General features: G+C 39.7%; 1 protein-coding gene across 1 annotated transcript in view; it reads left to right on the top strand.

Moving 5' to 3' along the window:
• VIRMA (vir like m6A methyltransferase associated) overlaps positions 1 to 22,612 on the top strand; it is a 64,461-nt gene that overhangs the window by 9,256 nt on the left and 32,593 nt on the right. Inside the window, exons 3-8 of the mRNA XM_008001112.3 lie at positions 5,457 to 5,543; positions 6,641 to 6,689; positions 8,788 to 8,956; positions 12,675 to 12,797; positions 14,652 to 14,924; positions 16,627 to 17,767. Coding sequence (XP_007999303.2) covers positions 5,457 to 5,543; positions 6,641 to 6,689; positions 8,788 to 8,956; positions 12,675 to 12,797; positions 14,652 to 14,924; positions 16,627 to 17,767 — 1,842 coding nt within the window. The remainder of the gene's footprint in view (positions 1 to 5,456; positions 5,544 to 6,640; positions 6,690 to 8,787; positions 8,957 to 12,674; positions 12,798 to 14,651; positions 14,925 to 16,626; positions 17,768 to 22,612) is intronic.

Genomic DNA, 22,612 nt, shown 5'->3' with positions numbered 1-22,612 from the left:
AATGTAAGGGAATATTTTACAAGTAATAAAATCCTGAAACTATTCAGTTATGGTTATGCTGCATTGTAATTAGGTCTATATTTTCTGTATAATGCATATATCATCTTAAACCTGAAAACAGTAATTATTTGACCTGTGTACTAGGTAAGATTTTTCTTTATTCATTTTTTTTTAACTGATGGTGTTAGGTTTACATTTTATAAAATATTCTGGGATGGTATAACCAGGTAGATGAAGTATTTTTAACCTGATTTTTCTCTTGAAAATAAGTGGGAATTAGTTGAAATATTTACAAGTGTATTTTACTATTATTACCGTTATTGCTACCTTTTTTTTTTTTTGAGATGGAGTTTTGCTCTTGTTGTCCCGTCTGGAATGCAATGGCGTGATCTTGGCTGACTGCACCCTCTGCCTCCCAGGTTCAAACGAGTCTCCTGCCTCAGCCTTCTGAGTAGCTGGGATTACCCTGCTACCATACCTGGCTAATTTTTTGTATTTTTAGTAGAGACGGGGTTTCACAATATTGGTCAGACTGGTCTGACCTAGCACTTTGGGACTGGTAGTCCCAGCACTTTGGGAGGCCGAGGCGGGAGGATCACCTGAGGTCGGGAATTCGAAACTAGCCTGGCTAACATGGAGAAACCCTGTCTCTACTAAAAATACAAAATTAGCCAGACATGGTGGTGCATGCCTGTAATTCCAGCTACTTGGGAGGCTGAGGCAGGAGAATTGCTTGAACGTGGGAGGTGTAGGTTGTGGTGAACTCAGATTGTGTCATTACACTCCAGCCTGGGCAACAAGATGAAACTGTGTCTCAAAAAAAAAAAAAAAAAGTTAAACTAGCTACTTTGTGATGCGTGTTATGGGACAGATTCAAAGTTAAGGGCTTGTTTCTTCATAATTGTGGAAAATAGTTCATTGTTTGTAGAAATAGGTATGAAGTCTTCATAGGCGCCATTCAAAAATTAAAAGATACACAACAAGAAAAATCTTTAATGTTTATAGTGGAGGATCGTTATAATTGACTTCATATATTTTTTTCCATGTTTAAGAAAATTGACTCATGTTTTCCTATATGTTTCTTCCTGATTTTCCTATAAAGGGAGCTTTGTGTAGAATGAGAAAGATTGGATAATGATAGTATATCCAACAGTCTTCTCTAATTGTACTGCTTTTGGCCAAAGAAAGTTTGTCATTTATTGCTCCATAACAAAGTATAGCAAATTTAGCAGCTTAAAACTTCACATTTATTATCTCACATTGTTTCTGAGGGTCAGGATTCTGGGAGTTGCTTAGCTGGCTCAGGTTCTTTTGTGAAATTGTAGTCAAGATATAGACTGGGGCTGAAGAATTTGCTTGGTAGCTCACTCATGGGGCTGCTGGCAGGAGGCTTCACTTCTTTGCCAGGAGATCCTCTCCATGGGCTTGTTCATGTCATGACGTGGCTTCTTCCAGAGTGAGTGATCTAAGAGTGAGAGAGCATGCCCAAGAAAGAAGCCACAGGCAGTGTGTTTTATAACTTAATATCAGAAGGTGACGTATTATCATCTTTACTATATTCTGTAGGTTACATATTCTGCTGCTACAGTGTGGGAGGGGCCTACATAGGGTGTATACCCTACCACATAGGGTGTGAATACCAGGAAGCAAGTGTCATTGGGGCCATCTTAGGGGCTGGCTACCATAGCAGACAAGTTGGATTTCAGCAATTAGCTGCCATTGGTAGGATTATTTGTTTCATTTTCTGTTATCCTAATCCTCTTCCTTTTTCTTAGCTGGAGATGTGTGGCTTTTCCTGTTGTAATAACTCTAAACATAAAGTATCAGAAACAAATTTATACATGAATAGTATGCTATGGAACAGTAAAATAAAGTATTAATGCAATAAAACAAATGTAAGAGTGAGGCCCGGGCATGGTGGCTTATGCCTGTAATCTTAGCATTATGGGAGGCTGAGGCAGGTAGATCATTTGAGGTCACTAGTTTGAGACCAGCCTAGTCAACATGGTGAAACCATGTCTCTACTAAAAATACAAAAATTAGCCAGCTATGCTGGTGCGCACCTGTAATCCCAGCTACTCAGGAGGCTGAGATAGGAGAATCGTCAGAACCTGGGGGGTGGAGGTTGTAGTGATCTGAGATCGCAACACTGCACTCCAGTCTGGGCAACAGAGCAAGACTCCATCTTAAAAAAAAGAAAGAAAAAAGAGCCAGGAAGACCAGAATCTGAAAGTTGAAAGCAGTGTTAGAGATCAAGTAATATTTGTGGGCATACTTTATAATAGTGTTTTTTCTCATTATAAAATTTAGAAATGCTTAGATAAAATTAAAATCCCTTTAATCTTTTTATTCTGGTAGGGTGGGTGGCTCAGGCCGCTAATCCCAGCACTTTGGGAGGCCGAGGCAGGGGGATCACTTGAGACCAAGAGTTTGGAGACCCCATCTCTACAAAAAATTTAAAAATTAGTTGGGCGTGGTGGCTCATGCCTGTAGTCCTCACTACTTGGGAGGCTGAGGTGGGAGGATTGCTTGAACCCAGGAGTTCAAAGTTGCAGTGAGCTGGGATTGTGCCATTGCCCTCCAGCTTGGGTGACAAAGCAAGACTGTTTCAAAAAAAAAAAAAAAGTAATAATAATAATAATTTTAATTCCTCTATTCCAAGAGCATCTTAACATTTGATGTATATTTTTAATGTGTGTTTTTGTGTGTGTGTGTGTTCATACATATATATATATATATGTATGCTTGTATATCTATTTTATTATTACTTTTTGCAAATATGATACCTTACATGAGGTTAGGTTTTTTAGAGTCGCCGAGTTGTAAGATGACTGTCTAATGCAGTCAGATTTCCTTTGATTCTTTAAATCGTTTTTCAGTGACCAGGACCTGAGCCTTTGGGGTCTCAAAAGTAAAGAAAGAGTTTGTATTTTAGCTCTTTTTCCTTTTCTGGAGATACTGAAGCCCAGGGTCTAGTTTAAAGAAGGGCCAAGAGGGGATCAGGTGCAGTGGCTCATGCCTGTAATCCCAGCACTTTGGGAGGGTGAGGTGGGTGGATCAGCTGAGGTCAGGAGTTCGAGACCAACCTGGGCAACATGGTAAAACCCCATCTCTATTAAAAATACAAAAATCAGCCAGACCTGAAGGCAGTGTCTGTAGTCTCAGCTACTTGGGTTGCTGAGGTAGGAGGAGCGCTTGAACCTGAGAGGCGGAGGTTGTGGTGATCTGAGATCGCACCACTGCACCCCAGCCTAGGTGACAAGAGCAAGAATCCTCTCAAAAAAAAAAAAAAAAGAAAGAAAGAAAAGAAAAAGTAGTAAAGAAGGGTAAGAGGAAGAGACTAGAGTTGTTGGGCGCTTGTGATTGAATTTGGGTAAGGCAAATGTATGTTGTTATTTTGCTGTTACTTTTTAGTGTTTTATGTATTCCTTTATTTCATTTATAATATATCAGGAGTACTTTTACATCATTAACTATTATTTGATTTTATGATTTCTAATAGCTACATAGTCTAATGAATGACTATACTATAAATATATTTGATTAGTCTCCTATGTGGGGACCATTAGATGGTTTTTAGTTTTCAAATTACAAGTAATAGTATGATGAATATCCTCTTAAAAAAAATCTGTTCAAATATCAAGGTTTTCTGTAGAAACACTTTCTAGAAAAAAGTACATCAAGTGGTGTGTCTTTGTCCATTTTGTATTACTTTAACAGACTACCACAGACTGGATAATTTATAAAGAAATTTTTATCTCAAAGTTCTGGAGACTGGGAAGGCCAGTATCAAGGTGCCAGCAATCTGGCAAGAACATTCTTGCACCTTCATCTCATGGTGGAAGGCAAGAGCCAGAGAGCCCAAGAGAGCAAAAGGGAGCAGCACTTGTTTTGTTAACAAGCATACTGTCACAGTAACTAATCCACTCCCCAGATAACAGCATTCATTCATTCATGAGGGCAGAGTCCTCATGACCTAGTCGCCTCTTGTTAGGCTTGCCTCCCAACACTGTTGCATTGGGGATTAAATTTCCAGTACATGAAATTTGTGGGATACTTTCAAATAGTAGCTTGATGTCAACATTTTCTTAGTCTACTGAATTTTATTGCCACGTTGCTTTTCAGAACGATTATGCCTGTTTGTGCTTCTACCAGAAGTGCATACAGGAAACTCTTTGATGGTATTCTAGACATTATAGTTATTAACATTTGGATTTTTATATAAGTGAACAAGAATAAAGCATATGGTATTCAAAGTCAAGATTTTAGTTGAATTTGAGGAATTTCAACCAAGGGTGCTATGGTATAATATCTTTTACATAAAGGGTAGCAAGATTTTAGTCTAGTGCAAATTAAATAAGCTCTGATATTAACCAAATAATCTATTTTTAGAAACCCTGAAATATTTTTGTAAATTGCTGCTGTACAAATATCAGTTGGCTTTAAGTCACAACTTAGGGCTCTGATGCTAACATTACTATTATAGTCTTGTATTAATGTGGATTAAGTTGAAATTGTAATTATACAACTTGAAGTTAGCTAATCCCTGATTCTTTTGATAATGAAAGGTCACAGGCATGGTGCAGCAGCTTATGCCTGAATCCCAGCACTTTGGGAGGCTGATGTGGGAGGATCACTTGAGTTTAGGAGCTTGATTCGAGACCAGCCTGGGCAACATAGTAATACCTTGTCTCTACTTAAAAAAAAAAAAAATTAGACCAGTGTAGTGGCATATACCTGTAGTCCCAGCTACTTGGGAGGCTGAAGCAGGAGGATTGTTTGAGTCTGGGAGCTGGAGGTTACAGTGAGCTATAGTCACACCACTGCACTCCAGCCTGGCAAGAAAGCAAGACTGTCTCTAAAAGGAAGGGGAGGCCAGACACAGTGGCTCACGCCTATAATCCCAGCACTTTGGGAGGCCGAGGCGGGTGAGTCACCTGAGGTCAGGAATTTGAGACCAGCCTGGCTAACATGGTGAAACCCCATCTCTACTAAAAGTACAAAAAAATCAGCTGGGTGTGGTGGTGCGTGCCTATAATCCCAGCTGCTCAGGAAGCTGAGGCAGGAGAATTGCTTGAACCCAGGAGCAGAGGTTGCCATGAGCGGAGATGGAGATCGTGAAATCGTGCCTGCCATTGCACTGCAGCTTGGGTAACAAGAGCGAAACACTGTAACTCCGTCTCAAAAAAAAAAAGGAATAGTGATAGCATGCAAAATATACTTGATTAAAATTTGATATTCAATAATACTTAAAAGGAGCTGTTGGCTACTTGAGATTGGATGTAAATAAAATTACATACAATATCATAGTTAACTATATTTTTGTTATTTAAATCTTAGGAATATCATATTCTAATTCTAGAATTGCTGTTAACTTTGTACTTACTGTGTTATTTGTTTTAATTTAGGAAGTGTTTGTTACAAAGGCTGATATTTCAACTTTGTTTTATTCACAGAGAGACATCTCCGCATACATTTCAATTAGACTTATTCTTCAACAATGTAAGCAAACCAAGTGCCCCTGTTTTCGATAGGTTGGGAAGGTATGTACCTGCTAGGTAATTTCACCGGAACTCATGAGTTAGTAAGCAACACCTTTTAATTGATTCTTTAGATAGAAGAAAAGGATATATCTGCTGGTAGACCCAAGAACACAGGGTTTAATTGTGTCAAGGCTGTAGTAAAGAAATGTCGAACTCCTAAGGAGATGTTGAGTTTATAAAGTAAAAATTTAAATGTGTGAAACAGACATTGTTTGTTAACTTGTTACTCATGCATGCCTTTCTTATATACATGATACTTTCACACATGATAGTAACCTTCTAATTTGGAAAATATTTTCGATTCTAATATAGACACATTGAGAGCTAATATTTTATATGTGTCTTTCACATCACACTACTGTGCAATTTATAATTCCATAGCCACATTTTATAAAATGAAACTTTTGTAAGTAGATAGCCCCTTTTTTGATTATTTAGTACATGCTACGTAGTTTTTTTCAGGTTAGGTATTATTAAACCTGTTGTTATGATGTCTGCAAACAAATGGGTTTACTTAGAACTCATAAAATAAAAAAAAATTAAAGGCAGCTTAAAAATGAGAAAATGTCTATTCCTGTCAGGAATTAACAGTTTCTTAGACATCACTCATTCTGTTATTGATCCTTCTCATTTATTATTAAATTATGTTAATAATTTAACTCTTTTTGTAAGTGAAGGGAAACCTTAGATAATTTGAAGCAGGTAATTTTTAGTATTTGGGGGTGTTTTTATGTCAGTACCTACTTAATAAAAACAGGTGCTTTTCTTAAATTTTGGTTGTAGTCTACATTTTTGTATGACTGTAATGCAAAGTGGTTCTTTACTCTGGCTGTACATTAGAATTACCTGGTGTGCTTTTAAAAATTTACTGATGTCCATACTAACCCCAAAGCAATTAATTCAGAATCTGGGATTGATTTATTTTTTTCTTTATCACATTTTGGGGGGTAGTACATTAAACTCAAACTTTGGTTTATTGAATCAAAACAAAAATCTAGCATTTGATTATATTAAAATATTTGAATCTAGAAAGACATCTTCGTAAACTGTGATGTTCAGTGTTTGAGCCTACATATTTATTTCTACTCTCTTGACAGCCTGGAATATGATGAGAATACTTCCATCATCTTTAGACCTAACTCAAAGGTAATTATGGAAGTCAGTTTTCAACTTGTCATTACTATTTGCTCTCAACTCCATTTAAAGTTTTTGATCCATATAAATCAGTGTTGCAGAATGTCATCTCTTATCTGATTCTTCTAGCATCTAGACACTATTTTATAATGCAGTAAAGACATCGTAATTTTTTTTTTACCTATAAAGCTCTTTCTTCCTCTTTCGAGTCAAGAAGAGGCCAGCATTTGTGCTTTACCATCTTTCATTTAGATAGGCAAGTTCAGAAGATGACAGGCAGGCAAATTGTTATTAGACACTACTGTGCCTTAATTAAAGTTTCTTTTAAAAGTACGTATTTCATATTTTTCCTTTCCTATAAAATGTATGCCTTTTTTCTTGATATGCCAGATGCCATGCTGGAAGCATTTAGTGGCAGATTTGAAATGCAAACATAATTATGACCTGGTATGGTGCTACTCAGCTTGCTGTTTGGTTTTGGGGGGGATGGGTATTATATCATTTGTATCCTGTTTAGACTGCAAATTGTCTTTGTTATCTGTTTATCTTCCTTCCAGTGGGATTTCTTTTTTTTTTTTTTTTTTGAGACGGAGTCTCGCTCTGTGGCCGAGGCTGGAGTGCAGTGGCCGGATCTCGGCTCACTGCAAGCTCCGCCTCCCGGGTTTACGCCATTCTCCTGCCTCAGCCTCCCGAGTAGCTGGGACTGCAGGCGTCTGCCACCTCGCCCGGCTAGTTTTTTATATTTTTTAGTAGAGACGGGGTTTCACGGTGTTCGCCAGGATGGTCTCATCTCCTGACCTCGTGATCCGCCCGTCTCGGCCTCCCAAAGTGCTGGGATTACAGGCTTGAGCCACCACGCCCGGCCTCCAGTGGGATTTCTGTTCAGTCTGTCAATCCTTGGCCGGTCTTTGAAACCTTCTTCTGGTCCACAGTTTCCCTGTATAGTCTAACAAAGAAATATTAATTTCTTTTTTTCCTTATTGTGCCTCCAGAAGGGGCCCTGGTAACACTTATAACTTCATGTTTATCCAACATGGTGGGGTGGAAACAGAATTCTGAAGTCAGGGCCTTTGGTTTCTATTGCAGGCTCTTCTTCACATGCTCTGGTTTTCTTATTTCCTGAAAGGGAATGACAATATCTGCTCTCTTAATTATGAAGATCTAGCTATTAATGTAGGTAAACTCTAAAAAGCATAAAGTTATTTTTATCTTATAGGGAAATATTGAAGGTTAATGGCATTGGCAAAAGTCTTTAATCTTTTTAGGAGAAAGTTTGTTTGCAAAAACCATTTGTATAATGCCTCTGGGTTCCCTTACTTTTTTTTTTTTTTTTGAGACCGAGTCTTGCTCTGTTGCCCAGGCTAGAGTGTGCAGTGGTGTGATCTTGGCTCACTGCAACCTCCACCTTCTGGGTTCAAGCAATTCTCTGCCTCAGCCTCCTGATTATCTGGGATTACAAGTGCCCGCCACCACGCCCGGCTAATTTTTGTAATTTTAGTAGGCACGGGGTTTCGCCATCTTGGTCAGGCTGGTCTTCAACTCCTGACCTTGTGATCCACCCATCTCAGCCTCCCAAAGTGCTGAGATTACAGGCGTGAGCCACTGCACCTGGCCAGTTCACTTACTTTTTAATGTACAATGTGGGTACATAAAATATACCTGCATGTATGAATTTGGCTTATGAGAAGAATGCTGTGCAGTTTTATGGACTTTATTATTCTTGAGACTGAGCATCATTTGTGCTTTTGGTCCCTTCTACCACCCCTGTACCTATTGGGGTTTAATTTATTAATTAGCAATAACTCCTACTTAATTTTATTCTTATTTCTTTTCTCCTGGATTGGAGTCTGGTTATACTTTTGAACAAGGTTGACGTAAAGCATTGGACTGGGAGATACAATCTTAGGACAGGTGTGGGTGTAGTTATAGTAACTCTGGAGAGTCACATTAAAAGCTGTGCCTGGGTGAATTTCACTTTGTGTTGACTTTGCATTTTCAGCATACTTTTAAAGACTTTAGTTGAACCACAATCTAATTTGATATCAGCTAACTTCTAGCATTTTAAAACATGACTTTGAAAGATTTTTTTTTTTCCCTCCCTAAAAATCAGGTGAATACTGATGGTCTGGTGCTAAGAGGCTGGTATAACTGTCTGACACTGGCAATATATGGATCAGTGGATAGAGTGATAAGCCATGACAGAGACTCTCCACCACCACCACCTCCACCTCCACCACCTCCCCAGCCACAACCAAGTTTGAAAAGGAATCCAAAACATGGTGAGAATTTTAAATTTGCTTTTGCAAGTGAAACTTATATCCGTGGTGTAAAAAAAAAAAATGATTCGAAGAGTGCTTTTCTACCTTTTGTTCTTGTTTTGTTTTATTTTTTGAGAGGGAGAGAGGAAGAAGAGAGGGGAAAAGTGGGGAGAGAGGGAGAGAGGAGGTGAGAGGGAGAAGCAGAGGGGCAGAGAGGGAGAGAGGGAGGAAGAGGGGGTGATAGGAGGAAGAGAAGGAAAGAAGAGGAGGCAAGAGAGAGAAGGGGAGGGAAAGTGAGGGACTGGTGGGAGAGAGTGAGCAAGCACACCTCTTTCACCTTTTGAACCTTGCTTAAGACTTGACAAGATAGCTATCTGTTAGTCTCCCATTCTTGTCTATAAGAGTTTCTTTTTTATGTTGAAGTGGTGACATTTTATTTTCTTCCTCTGTTTTCCTAGAGAGCTTTTAAAACTGACCCAAGGGAATTTTTTCCCATTTAAAATATCTTAATGACAATGCAATCCAGTGACTATTCATGGTTTACTATTAAAATTATTTGTAAATGAATTGAAAAATAGGCAGGGAGTTTGTGTATTCCCGGAGTACTTATATAAATGACATTTTTTTTTCAAGAGTGCATATAAAATTTGATTAGGTATATACATCTTAACTAATGTAGATTTCTTCCTCTTTTGAGAACCTTTTGCTCCTTAACTGGAAACAAGAAAAATAAGAACTTCAGTGGCTTTCTTTCAGAAGGTAGGCAGCTGGACTCACGTTTCTTAGAATCTCTTCTCACTCCAGTGTTAATCACTGTGAGAAGTTGACCACAAGGCTGGGTGCAGTGGCTCATGGCTATAATCCTAGCACTTTGGGAGGCTGAAGTGGGAGGATTGCTTGGGGTCAGGAATTCAAGACCAGCCTGGCCAATATGGCGAGACCCTATGTCTATTTTAAAAAAAAACAGTTGACACAATGAGATTCATAGCCAGCTGCAGTGGTATGCATCTGTGGTCCCAGCTACTCAAGAGGCTGAGGCAAAAGGATCAGTTGAGCCCAGGAGTTCGAGTCCATTCTGGGCAACATAGTGAGACTCCCATCTGTAGAAATAAATAAATAGGCTGGGCATGGTGGCTTATGCTTGTAATCGTTACACTTTGGGAGGCTGAGATGGAAGGATTGCTTGAACCTATAGGAGTGTGAGACCAGCCTGGGCAACATAGGGAGAACCTGCCCCTATCAAAAAAAACAAAAGAAAGAATTAGCTGGGCATGATGGCATGTGCCTGTGGTCCAGCTACTCTGGAGGCTGAGGTGGGAGGATCCCTTGAGCCTGGAAAATTGAGACTGCAATGAGTCATGATTGTGCCACTGTACTCCAGCCTAGGCAACACAGCAAATCCCTGTCTCAAAAACAAAAACTAAAACCCACACACAAAATGAATAAATAAAAGGAGTTTCAAGAATGCATTTTGAAATTGTAATTAAAGTCACTAAGGAATAATATTTTGCTTTATAATTAGCATTTTTGTGACTATAAATGACCTTTGTTTTTCTGAATCCTGATATAGTAATGTGGTGTCAGCTCTTTTTTTTCTGATGGTGGTCGTACACTGTACTTATATCTTTTTTTTTTTTTTTTTTTTACCGAACCGTGAGCTCCTTGTGGATAGAAAGTATGTTTTACATATATTTGTGTTTTCAGTCTTATCATAGTGTCTGACGTATGTAGTGGTTACTCTAAAAATTTGTTCAATTTACTGATTTGTTTTAAAATTGACACTTAAGTACATATATACATGTGTTTTTAACTTTTTATTTAGAATTTTTTTTAATTTAATTTTTTTGTTTTTAGAGACAGGATTTTGTTCTGTCTTCCAGGCTGGAGTGCAGTGGCCTGATCATAGCTCAATATAACCTCGTAATGTTGGACTCAAGCAGTCCTTCCACCCCACCCTGTGGAGTAGCTAGGACTACAGACGTGTGCCACCCTCTGTCCCAATTCATTTTTTTGTAGAGATCAGGTCTCACTATGTTGCCCAAGTTGGTCTCAAACACCTAGCCTCGAGTGATCCTTCCAATGCAGCCCTTCAAAGTGCTGGGTTGATAGGTGTGAGCCACCACACCTGGCCCCTTAACTTTTTACTTTGAGATAATTATAGATTGACAGGAGGTTGCAAAGAAATATACAGGGAAGTCCTGTACACTCTTTAACCTCCCCCAGTGATAACATCTTTTATAAATATAGTATAATATCAAAACCAGAAAACTGGTGTTGGTGCAATCTGTGGAGCTTATTCAGGTTTCACTAGTTAGACATGCACTTGTTTGTGTACGTGTAACTCTGCATTTTTACGTCATGTGTACAGCCTTGCATAACCAACACCATGATCAAAATACTTAACTGGGCTGGGTGCCATGGCTCACGCTTGTAATCCCAGCACTTTGGGAGGCTGAGGAGGGCGGATCACTTGAGGTCAGGAGTTTGAGACCAGCCTGGTCAACATGGTGAAACCCCATCTCTGCTAAAAATACAAAAATTTGCTGGGCGTGGTGGTGCATGCCTGTAGTCCCAGCTACTTGGGAGGCTAAGGCAGGAGAATCACTTGAACCCTGGTGGTGGAGGCTGCAGTGAGCCGAGATCGTGCCATTGCACTCCAGCCTGGGCAACAGAGCAAGACTCCATCTCAAAACAAAACAAAACAAAAAAACAAAGAAAACCCCAAACTTCACTACACCATTGCCCCAAGATTGCCTATTACCCCGTTATAGCCATGTTCATCCCACCCATCTCTAGCCTTTGGCAGCCACTGGTCTGTTCACCATCTCTATAGTTATATTATTTTACACATTTTACATCAATGGAATTGTGCAGTGTCTTTGTGAGATTTACTTTTTTCATTCAGCATAATTTCATTGAAGTTCAACTTATTATATATGAATAGTTTGTTCTTTTTTATTGCTGAGTGGTATTACACAGTATAGATGTACCGAAATTTATTTAACTGCTCACCTGTTGAAGGACATTTGGGTAGTCTCTATTTTTTGGCTATCACAAATAAAGCTGAACATTCCCATATTTTTTTTGCATGAAAATAAAATCTTCATTCTCTGGGATTATGTCCAAGCCTAAGAGTGTGTACATTATATTTTGGTATGTGAGAAGTCAGAAATTCTAATGTTACCAGTATAGATTAATTAGCAGAATTTCTGTTAAGATGCCAGGAAGGAAGAGTTTATCATCAGTTAATTCTTAAGATAGAAGTCTCAAATGATGAAAAGTATTTTTTCAGTATGTGGGAAGTTAGAAATTCTAATGTTATTAATATAGATTAATTAGCAAAATTTCTAAGACACCAGGAAGAAAAAGTTTATTATCAGTTAATTCTGAAGATGAAAATCTCAAGTGATGAAAGATATTTTTTCACCCATTCATTTCCTTATACTTTAACATGATTATCTTTGTTCTACTTGGGGATTGATTTGTTCTAGGACTGTCTGTGTATACCTAAATCTGTGCATACTCAAGTCCTGAAATTGGCCCTGAGGAACCTGCATATACAGAAAGTCAGCCCTTTATATATATGCAGATTTTACATCCTCAAATACCGTATTTTAAATCTGTGTTTGCTTTAAAAAAATAATCACATGTAACTGGTTTGAAACACAGTTCAAAGCCATGTTGTTTGGGGGCCATCTGTAATTTGAAAGTTCTTTTTCTGTCTCCCATAAAACACTAGCTGATGGGGAGAAAGAAGATCAGTTTAATGGAAGCCCTCCAAGACCGCAGCCAAGGGGACCAAGAACTCCTCCAGGACCCCCTCCACCTGATGATGATGAAGATGATCCTGTGCCTCTGCCAGGTATAAATAAAACCAGTGCTAAGGTTTTCCCCCCTAGTTAATAGTATGTTTTTGTTTTTGTTTTGAGATTGTTTCACTCTGTCGCCCAGGCTGGAGTAAGTGGCTCACTGCAGTCTTGGCCACCTGGGCTTAAGTGATCCTCTCACCTTAGCCTTCTAATAGCTGGGACTACAGGTGTGCATCACCACGCCTTGCTAATTTTTAAAATATATGTACAGATGGGGTCTCACTATTTTGCCCAGGCTGGAACTCCTGAGCTAAAGTGATCCATCTGCCTTAGCTTCACAAGGTGTTAGGATTATAGGCATAAGCCACTGTGCCTGGCTAATAGTGCTTTTTGATTAAAGAAAAGAAATTAGGCGCTAGTAATCAAATCTTGATGCAGTCTCTCCCCATGCTGTGCAGTATTTCCTTGTGTTTTTCTTTTTGTTTTTTCTTTTTTTTTTTTTTGGAGACAGGTTTTTGCTCTGTGACCCAGGCTAGAGTGCAGTGGTGCCATCCCAGCTCACTCCAGCCTTGACTTCCCGGGTTCAAGAAATGCTCCCACCTTACTACTCTGCTGTAGTGACATGTACAAAAGAGTACCAGTTAAAAATCAGTCGTAGTGGGCTGGGTGTGGTGGCTCATGCCTGTAATCCTAGCACTTTGGAAGGCCGAGGCAGGAGGACCTCTTGGGCCCAGGAGTGTGAGACCAGCCTGGGCAACATACGGAGACCGTTTGTAGTCCCAGCTACTCCGGAGGCTGAGGCAGGAGAATGGCGTAAACCTGGGAGGCGGAGCTTGCAGTGAGCTGAGATCCGGCCACTGCAGTCCAGCCCGGGCTACAGAGCAAGACTCCGTCTCAAAAAAAAAAAAAAATAAAAAAAAAAAAAATAAAAGTAAAATAAAATAAAAATAGGCCGGGCGTGGTGGCTCACACCTGTAATCCCAGCACTTTGGGAGGCCGCGGTGGGTGGATTACTTGAGGTCAGGAGTTCAAGACCAGCCTGGCCAACATGGTGAAACCCCATCTCTATTAAAAATACAAAAATTAGCCAGGTGTAGTGGCACACACCTGTAATCCCAGCTACTCGGGAGACTGAGGCAGGAGAATTGCTTGAGCCCAGGAGGCAGAGGTTGCAGTGAGCTGAGGTCATGCCACTACACTCCAGCCTGGCTGACAGAGTGAGACTCTGTCTCAATAAAATAAAATAAAAATAAGTAGTATGTATTGGAAAAGATAAAAATCTGTATAGCTGCGTAAAAGCTAAAAACAAAGGGAATGGCTTAACAGTATACTTTATTATTGCTCATTGTAGAAGTTGTACAATGTATACTCAATATTTTTGAAACGGTGAGTAATTCTTTTTTTTTTTAAGGGGTGTTTATAAACTACATCATCCAAAATATCATTAAGTAGTTGCCATATCCAGTCTTACTGCCTTGTGTCATTTAAACCATTAAAATAATCTGTACCTTCATATACACCATGGAATACTATGCAGCCATAAAAAAGGATGAGTTCATGTCCTTTGTAGGGACATGGATGAAGCTAGAAACCATCATTCTCAGCAAACTATTGCAAAAACAAAAAACCAAACACTGTATGTTCTCACTCATAGGTGGGAATTGAACAGTGAGAACACTTGGACACAGGAAGGGGAACATCATACACTGGGGCCTGTTGTGGGGTGGGGGGAGCAGGGAGGGATAGCATTAGGAGATATACCTAATGTAAATGACAAGTTAATGGGTGCAGCACACTAGCATGGCACATGTATACATATGTAACAAACCTGCACGTTGTGCACATGTACTCTAGAACTTAAAGTATAATAATAAAAAAAATCTGTTCCTCAAATCTCAATTTTTCAGTGTCTGGTGACAAGGAAGAGGATGCTCCTCATAGAGAAGATTACTTTGAGCCCATTTCTCCTGATCGGAATTCTGTTCCCCAGGAAGGGCAATATTCTGATGAAGGAGAAGTAGAAGAGGAACAACAAGAAGAAGGAGATGATGATGAAGATGATGTGGATGTAGAGGAAGAAGAGGATGAGGATGAGGATGATCGACATACAGTAGACAGTATCCCTGAGGAGGAAGAGGAAGATGAAGAGGAAGAAGGTGAAGAGGATGAAGAAGGTGAAGGTGGGTTATGTTAGCTAGGACTTTGGGGTTTACGTACTAGAAACTAACTCGATGCAGCTTTGAAAAATGCAAAAGAATTTCTAGCAAAGATAAATGGGTTCCAAGAAACCCACGGGTCAGAATGTAGCTAGGCCTCAAGGCATGACTAGAAATGAGATTTCCGTCTCTCCTCTGCTTTGTGTGTTTACTTTAATCTCCCCTGTTTAACCAACCAGCCTAAACTGCCTGACTGTATCTCAGTTTTCTGTTTGACTTGCTACAATGAGTTTCCCCTTGACAGCATCAGCTTTTGCCAGGAAAACAGGGTCATGTAGCAAATACATGTTGGTTAGGGATTTGGTGGCTGTTTTCAGAGTAAGGAGTGGTAAAGCTAGGTGGAATTCCTAAAGATGTCTACCACTTAGATATTTTAGCAAATGCTACAATCTTCTTAACAATTCAAGGGAAAAATCTCAGTTGCACAAGTACATGTGGCAGTATGATACAGTCCTTTAATTAGGCTTTATTTTTCCTTTGAAAGCAAAAAGTGAAAGATATTCAAGCTAACTGGCTCCTAATTTGCCCAAGAAATGGCATGTAATGTTGAAGCATTTATGCAAAATAACAGATAATCTGGCTTGGCTTTTTTCTGCAGATAGTGAAAATGAGTGTCATTTGAGAATCACAGGGGCTCTTTTACAAAGTAACAACTAGATTATCATGGGATACTTTTTTTTTTAGCTTTTCCCATTCCCAGATTATCAAATAATTCTTTTTAGATTTACTGTATTTGGCAAAAGAGTTAAATTTTAGGCAGGCAGTTTTCTTTCTTTCTTTTTTTTTTTTTTTTGAGACAGTCTCATTCCATCAGACCCACACTGGAGCACAGTGGTGCGATCTTGGTTCACAGCAACCTTCACCTCCAGGGTTCAAGTGATTCATCCCTCAGCCTTCCGAGTAGCTGGGCTTACAGGCGCCCGCCACTATGCTCGGGTTATTTTTGTATTTTTAGTAGAGACTGGGGTTTCACCATGTTGGCTAGGCTGGTCTCGGACTCCTGACCTCAAGTGATCTGCCTGCCTTGGCCTCCCAAAGTGCTGGGATTACAGGCATGAGCCACTGTGCCCAGCCATATTTTAAATTAACAAATTTTCCATCAAAATATAATGGAGATCTACACAACTGTGTGATAGGTAAATGCAGAGAAATAAAAATTCAGGAATGTGAAATTAATGTTATAAAAAGAATCTACAATGGTTTTGCTGAAAATATTTGGTTTAACCTTATGATATTAGTTCTTATTTAACTTTAATATAACCAGTTTTTGTTTGTCTTAAAAACAATCTCTCAAGAGGACAAGCATAATTTCTTTCCTCCTGAGATATTTTTGTTACTTTGAGGCATTTCTAATTTTATTTCTGTGAGGAAAAAGTATCTGTTACAGAGTTAGTTGTAAAACTGAACGGATACAGAGGAATTTGCTTAAAATGTTTGTTCAGTTTTCAGGTCTCACCCTTTTCAGGAAAAAAGAAAGTTTGTCCGTAATTATTCTATTAGAAATTATAAAATGTTATAAAATTGTGGATAAGATGTTGGGGCAGAAGTTGGTTTTGTTGAGGAAATCATTTTTAATGTTTTATTAAAACTATTTTTTGATCAATCGGAATTTATGCGTTAGACAAAGATGATGTAATACTTAAATATTATTCATACTAATTTTCAGGGGATGATGGTTATGAACAAATTTCCAGTGATGAAGATGGAATTGCTGACTTGGAACGTGAAACGTTTAAGTATCCAAACTTTGATGTTGAATACACTGCTGAAGACTTAGCTTCAGTTCCTCCTATGACATATGATCCATATGACAGGGAGCTTGTACCACTCTTATACTTCAGTTGTCCATACAAGACTACTTTTGAAATTGAAATCAGTAGAATGAAGGATCAAGGTCCAGATAAAGAAAATTCAGGGGCAATCGAAGCCTCAGTGAAGTTAACAGAACTCTTAGATTTGTATAGAGAAGACAGAGGTGCAAAATGGGTAACAGCTTTAGAAGAAATTCCAAGTTTAATAATAAAAGGGTTAAGCTATTTGCAATTGAAAAACACAAAACAAGACTCCCTTGGCCAGTTGGTAGACTGGACCATGCAAGCTTTAAATTTACAAGTAGCGCTTCGCCAACCTATTGCCTTAAATGTTCGACAGCTCAAAGCTGGGACCAAATTAGTGACCTCACTAGCAGAATGTGGGGCTCAAGGAGTTACGGAACTGCTACAAGCAGGAGTGATCAATGGATTATTTGAGCTTCTGTTTGCTGATCATGTATCATCTTCTCTTAAGTTAAATGCTTTTAAAGCTTTGGACAGTGTCATTAGTATGACAGAAGGAATGGAAGCTTTTTTAAGAGGTAGGCAAAATGAAAAAAGTGGTTATCAAAAGCTTCTGGAACTCATACTTTTAGATCAGACTGTGAGGGTTGTTACTGCTGGTTCAGCTATTCTCCAAAAATGCCATTTCTATGAAATCTTGTCAGAGATTAAAAAACTTGGTGACCATTTAGCAGAGAAGACGTCATCTGTTCCTAACCACAGTGAACCTGATCACGACACAGATGCTGGACTTGAGAGAACAAACCCAGAATATGAAAATGAGGTGGAAGCTTCTATGGATATGGATCTTTTGGAATCCTCAAATATAAGTGAAGTGGAAATAGAAAGGCTTATTAACCTCCTAGAAGAAGTTTTTCATTTAATGGAAACTGCCCCTCATACAATGATCCAACCTCCTGTTAAGTCTTTCCCAACGATGGCACGAATTACTGGACCTCCAGAGAGGGATGATCCATACCCTGTTCTCTTTAGGTAAGACATGTTTGTCTTTTGGGAAATAAATGTCACAAATCATTGGAGACAATTTTATGTGGTTGATTTTGCTGTTTATCTGATTGTAGGTAACTTATTTATGTGTAAGGATACTTGATATTTCAAAACAGTTATTCAGTAGTAGAACTGAGAAATATGTTACTTTGGGTGAGCTTATATTGTGTTAGTTCTTTTTTTTTTTTTGTATTTTTAGCAGAGACGGGGTTTCACAATATTGGTCAGGCTGGTCTCAAACTCCTGACCTCATGGTCCGCCTGCCTCGGTGTGTGCCACCACGCCCAGCTGTTTTTTTTTTTTTTTTTTTTTGTAGTTTTAGTAGAGACGGGGTTTCACCATATTGGTCAGGCTGGTCTCGATCTCCTGACCTCATGATCTGCCTGCCTTGGCCTCCCAAAGTGCTGGAATTACAGGCATGAGCCACTGCGCCCGGCCTGTGTTAGTTCTTAAAGCAAAATTGGGAACTTAGTGAAAGAGTTTAATAATTAACAGTGATGTTTGTATAAGCATGTCTATGAGCAAGAATAAATGAGAAACTGCTGACTTGCTTCTGGGAAGGTGGTACAAAGGGATGGTGTAGGAAGGAGAGCTTTTCTATGTGGACCTGTCCGTACTTATTACTCTTAATACATTGTAAGTTAAAATTATATTTTACTAACTTAATTTTATTGTCCTGGTTAAAGATGTCTTTAAGGTTCTGTTACTACTTGTTTTTGCCATCTACCTCTCTTGTTATCTGTTGATACAGTTTTGCCATTGTTAGGACCACCATCCATAGTAGATTTTTTATTTTGTTTTGAGACTTTCTTTCTTCCCATTTGCCTGTAAATAATTTCCTAACATAAAAATGGAAAAATGGCATTTGCGTTATTTTATTACTTATTTTTGTGATTAATATTTTCATTGATTTGAAGCATAGTGCATTACCAGGAGATGGGATATGTGTCCACTCTAAAACCTCCACTTATCCAAATTCCTGTTTTTAGCTGAAACTATCAGACCTTGTCTTAGTTTGCGTTCCCTAAAAGGATAACTTGAGTCGAAGTCTTAGGTGCAGGTTCTTTGTTTGAAAGATTATCCTACAAAGCAGAAATGCATGAAGAGAGTAAGATAAGAAGAGGAGAAAAACCAGTAAAGGAAGTGTTATTATGCTTATTATTGCTGTGGACAGCTGGGGCTCATCCTACTGGGGACCCTCCGAAGAACTGGTTAAAGTGTATCTCCTGCTTATCCTCCTAAAACATTCAGGCTGGGGTATTTATCTACCAACTCTCCCCTTTGGTTCAAGGATGCCCACAAGAAACTTTAACTCTTATGCTTCTGAGCTGTTCTTGCTTGTGGTTTGAGCACCCTTTAATGGCTTTGGGAGAAACCCTGAGGAAGAAAGGTAGAGAGGCCCAAAGTGAACACTCGAGGCTGGATACTGGCAACCCTCACAGATTGGGTACTGGGAAATCAGTGGGGCAGTGATGGGAGGTTGGGGAGCAGTAGTATGTAAGAGGTGGGCAGAGTATGCATTTAGGCAGGATACTTAGAAGGAATAGAAAGACAAAATGACAAGTAGGAGAAAATAGAAACCCAGGAAGCAAATAGTTTTGGGAACCAGTGAATGGTTTGTTGTGATACTGTGCAGAGGTTCAGAAGATAAGGATAGGAAATCATGTATTTTGTAACATAGATTGCAACTGGGGCTATGGCAAAAGTAGTTTAATGTAGCAGTGGGAGAGGAAGTGTGGATGAGAAGCCATTGGCCAATAAGGATTTGAAACAGTGTAGGCCACTGTTTTAAGAAATTTGGGTGGATCACCTGAGGTCAGGAGTTCGAGATCAGCCTGGCCAACATGGCAAAACCCCATCTCTACTAAAAATAAAAAACTAGAGCTGGGTGTGGTGGCTCTTGCCTGTAATCCCAGCACTTTGGGAGGCTGAGGCAGGCAGATTAGCTAAGGTCAGGAGTTCAAGACCAGCCTGGCCAACATGGTGAAACCCCGTTTCTACTGAAAATACAATCATTAGCCGGGTGTGGTGGTGGGTGCTTGTAATCCCAGCTACCCGGGAGGCTGAGGCAGGAGAATCATTTGAACCTGGAGGTTAGAGCATGCGGTGAGCCAAGATCTGGCCACTGCACTCCAGCCTAGGCTACAGAGTGAGACTCTGTCTCAGAAAAAAACCAAAAAAACAAAAACAAAAACAAAACAGGCCGAGCATGGTGGCTCACACCTATAATCCCAGCACTTTGGGAGGCCGAGTCAGGTGGATCACCTGAGGTTGAGAGTTCAAGACCAGCTTGAGCAGCATGGAGAAACGCCATCTCTACTAAAGATACAAAATCAGTGGGGCATGGTGACTCATGGGTGTAATCCCAGCTACTTGGGAGGCTGAGGCAGAGAATTGCTTGACACTGGGAGGCAGAAGTTGCATTGAGCCGAGATCACACCTTTGTACTCCAGCCTGAGCAACAAGAGTGAAACTCTGTCTCAAAAAAAAAAAGTAACAACAAAGACACACACACAAAAATTAGCCAGGCTTGGTGGAACGCGCCTGTAAACCCAGCTACTTGGGAGACTGAGGCAGGAGAATCCTTTGAATCTGGGAGGTTGGAGGTTCTGGTGAGCCGAGATCGGGCCACTGCACTCCAGCCTGGGCAACAGAGTGAGATGCTGTCTCGAAAAAAGAAAACAAAAACTAGCCAGGCATGGTGGCGCATGCCTGTAATCCCAGCTAACTCAGGAGGCTGAGGCAGGAGAATCGCTGGAACCCAGGAGGCAGTGGTTGCAGTGAGCCGAGATTGTGCCACTGTACTCCTGCTTGGGCGACGAGCAAAACTCCATCTCAAAAAAAAGAAATTTGGCCAGCCTAGGCAACATAGGGAGATCTCATCTCTACAGAAAATAAAAAAATTAAAAAAAAAATTAACTGGGAATAGTAGCGTGCACCTGTGGTCCCAGCTGCTCAGGACCGTGAGGTGGGAGGATTGCTTGAGCCTGAGAGGTTAAGGGTGCATTGAGCTGTGGTTGTGCCACTGCACTCCAGTCTGGGCAGCAGAGTGAGACCGTGTCTCAAAACAAGAAATTTGGCTAAGAGAAAAAGTGAGGAACAAGGCAGCAGCTAGAGGGAGATGTTGGGGTCAAAAAGGAAGGTTTTTGCACTCCAGTTTGGGCAGCAGAGTGGGACCGTGTCTCAGAACAAGAAATTCGGCTAAGAGGAAAAGTAAGAAACAAGGCAGCAGCTAGAGGGAGATGTTGGGGTCAAAAAGGAGAGGCTTGAGCATATTTGTAGGCTGGGAATAATGACTCATTTACAAAGTCAGTGGAGAGGGAGATGTTTATGATGTAGGAGTAAACAATAACAATTGCTGGAGCAAGGCTTGATGGGAGATGAGGACAAGAGTACAAGTGTAGGAGTTTGGTTTTGGGCAGGAGAAAGGAAGTCTTCTAAGTATGCAAATATAGATACATTTGTAGTCTTGGAGATTGTAGAGAAATTTAGATACTTCTTATTAACAACTTTATTTTTAGTAGAATAGGTGATGCTTTCAGTCACTGAGAAGAAGCTAGTTATTAAATACTAAGTGTTTTTTTCCTCACCATATGGAGGAGGTACATTTGGGTATCAGACAAGAGGAAATAAAGGGCCCAGAATCGTTGTGCTAAGGAATTTGAATTTTATTTTTAGAATATGGAAAGGTATTGAATATTTTGGAGTAGCAGATCTGATGTGATCAGAGTAATATTCTCAGATGTTGCAATATGTATTGCAATGGAAAAGAAATTAGAGTTATTAGGAAGATAAGATAATCTGAAGTTTCTAGGTACTAGGTTTTAAGTACTTTGCCCTTAACAGGTAATGGAAAGGCAAATATTGTACTTATATTGACAGGGATTGTGAGATAGCCGTTGTATTGTATAATAGTACTGGCACTTGGCAACAGGACCTAGTAGGCGAAGGAAAGTGAGAAGGAGCTAGAGATTTCTAGCCAGGGTAGCAATTGGAGCTGTGGTTTTATTGACAGAAACTGGTGAATTAGGAAGGAGAGTGAATTTTGAAAGGGAAAATAATTGTACTTTGGAGGGTCTTTTTTTTGAAGTGTTGGCGAGGACTATTGTCCTATGTCAGGTCCCCAAGAGCACCAGGATTCTCTAGGAGGACTCACAAAACTCAGCATATAATACTCAGCAAAGGAAAAAGGTACATGGGAGGAAGTCTGGGAAAACCAGGTGCAAGCTTCCAGAATCCTTTCACAGTGGAGTCACATAGTGCCTGCCTAATTCTCCCAGCAACAGGTTGTGACAACATGTGTGAAGTGTTGCCTGTTGAGGAATTCTTTAGAAACTCGGCACCCAGGCTTTTTTATTTTTTATTTTTAAATAGCAACGATGACATGTTTTGATACATGTATACATTGTGGAATAATTATATCAAGCTAATTGGCATGCAAATTTTTTTATTGTGAGTAGTCAGGTAGGCACTCACTGCCTATCTTCTACCAGAATTCCAGACTCCTAGAAGGAAAGCAGGTGTTCAGCATAACCATATTGTTTGCGTAAATAATTTAGGCACAAGGCACCATTCTTATCAGTTAGGGGCACAGGAACCCTCTCGAAATCTAAGTTCCCAGAAGTTAGCCAGTGGCCAACCTTGCAAGCAGACCTCTAAGGATGTGCAGTCTGAGGCCTGCTATTTTAACCATTCCGAATGGTCCATAAGGAGAATGCTCTTAGAGCATAGTAATTCTGGAGTTTTGTCTTCTTGAGGGTTCTGTTTGCCTTTGTAGTAAGCAGTTACTGGTGAGTATTTATTGTTGTGAAGTAGAAGCCTGGGTTTAAA

The sequence above is a fragment of the Chlorocebus sabaeus genome, chromosome 8, assembly GCF_047675955.1.
Source record: "Chlorocebus sabaeus isolate Y175 chromosome 8, mChlSab1.0.hap1, whole genome shotgun sequence".
NCBI classification, from domain to species: domain Eukaryota; kingdom Metazoa; phylum Chordata; class Mammalia; order Primates; family Cercopithecidae; genus Chlorocebus; species Chlorocebus sabaeus.
This window is presented reverse-complemented; position numbering and strand designations above follow the sequence as displayed.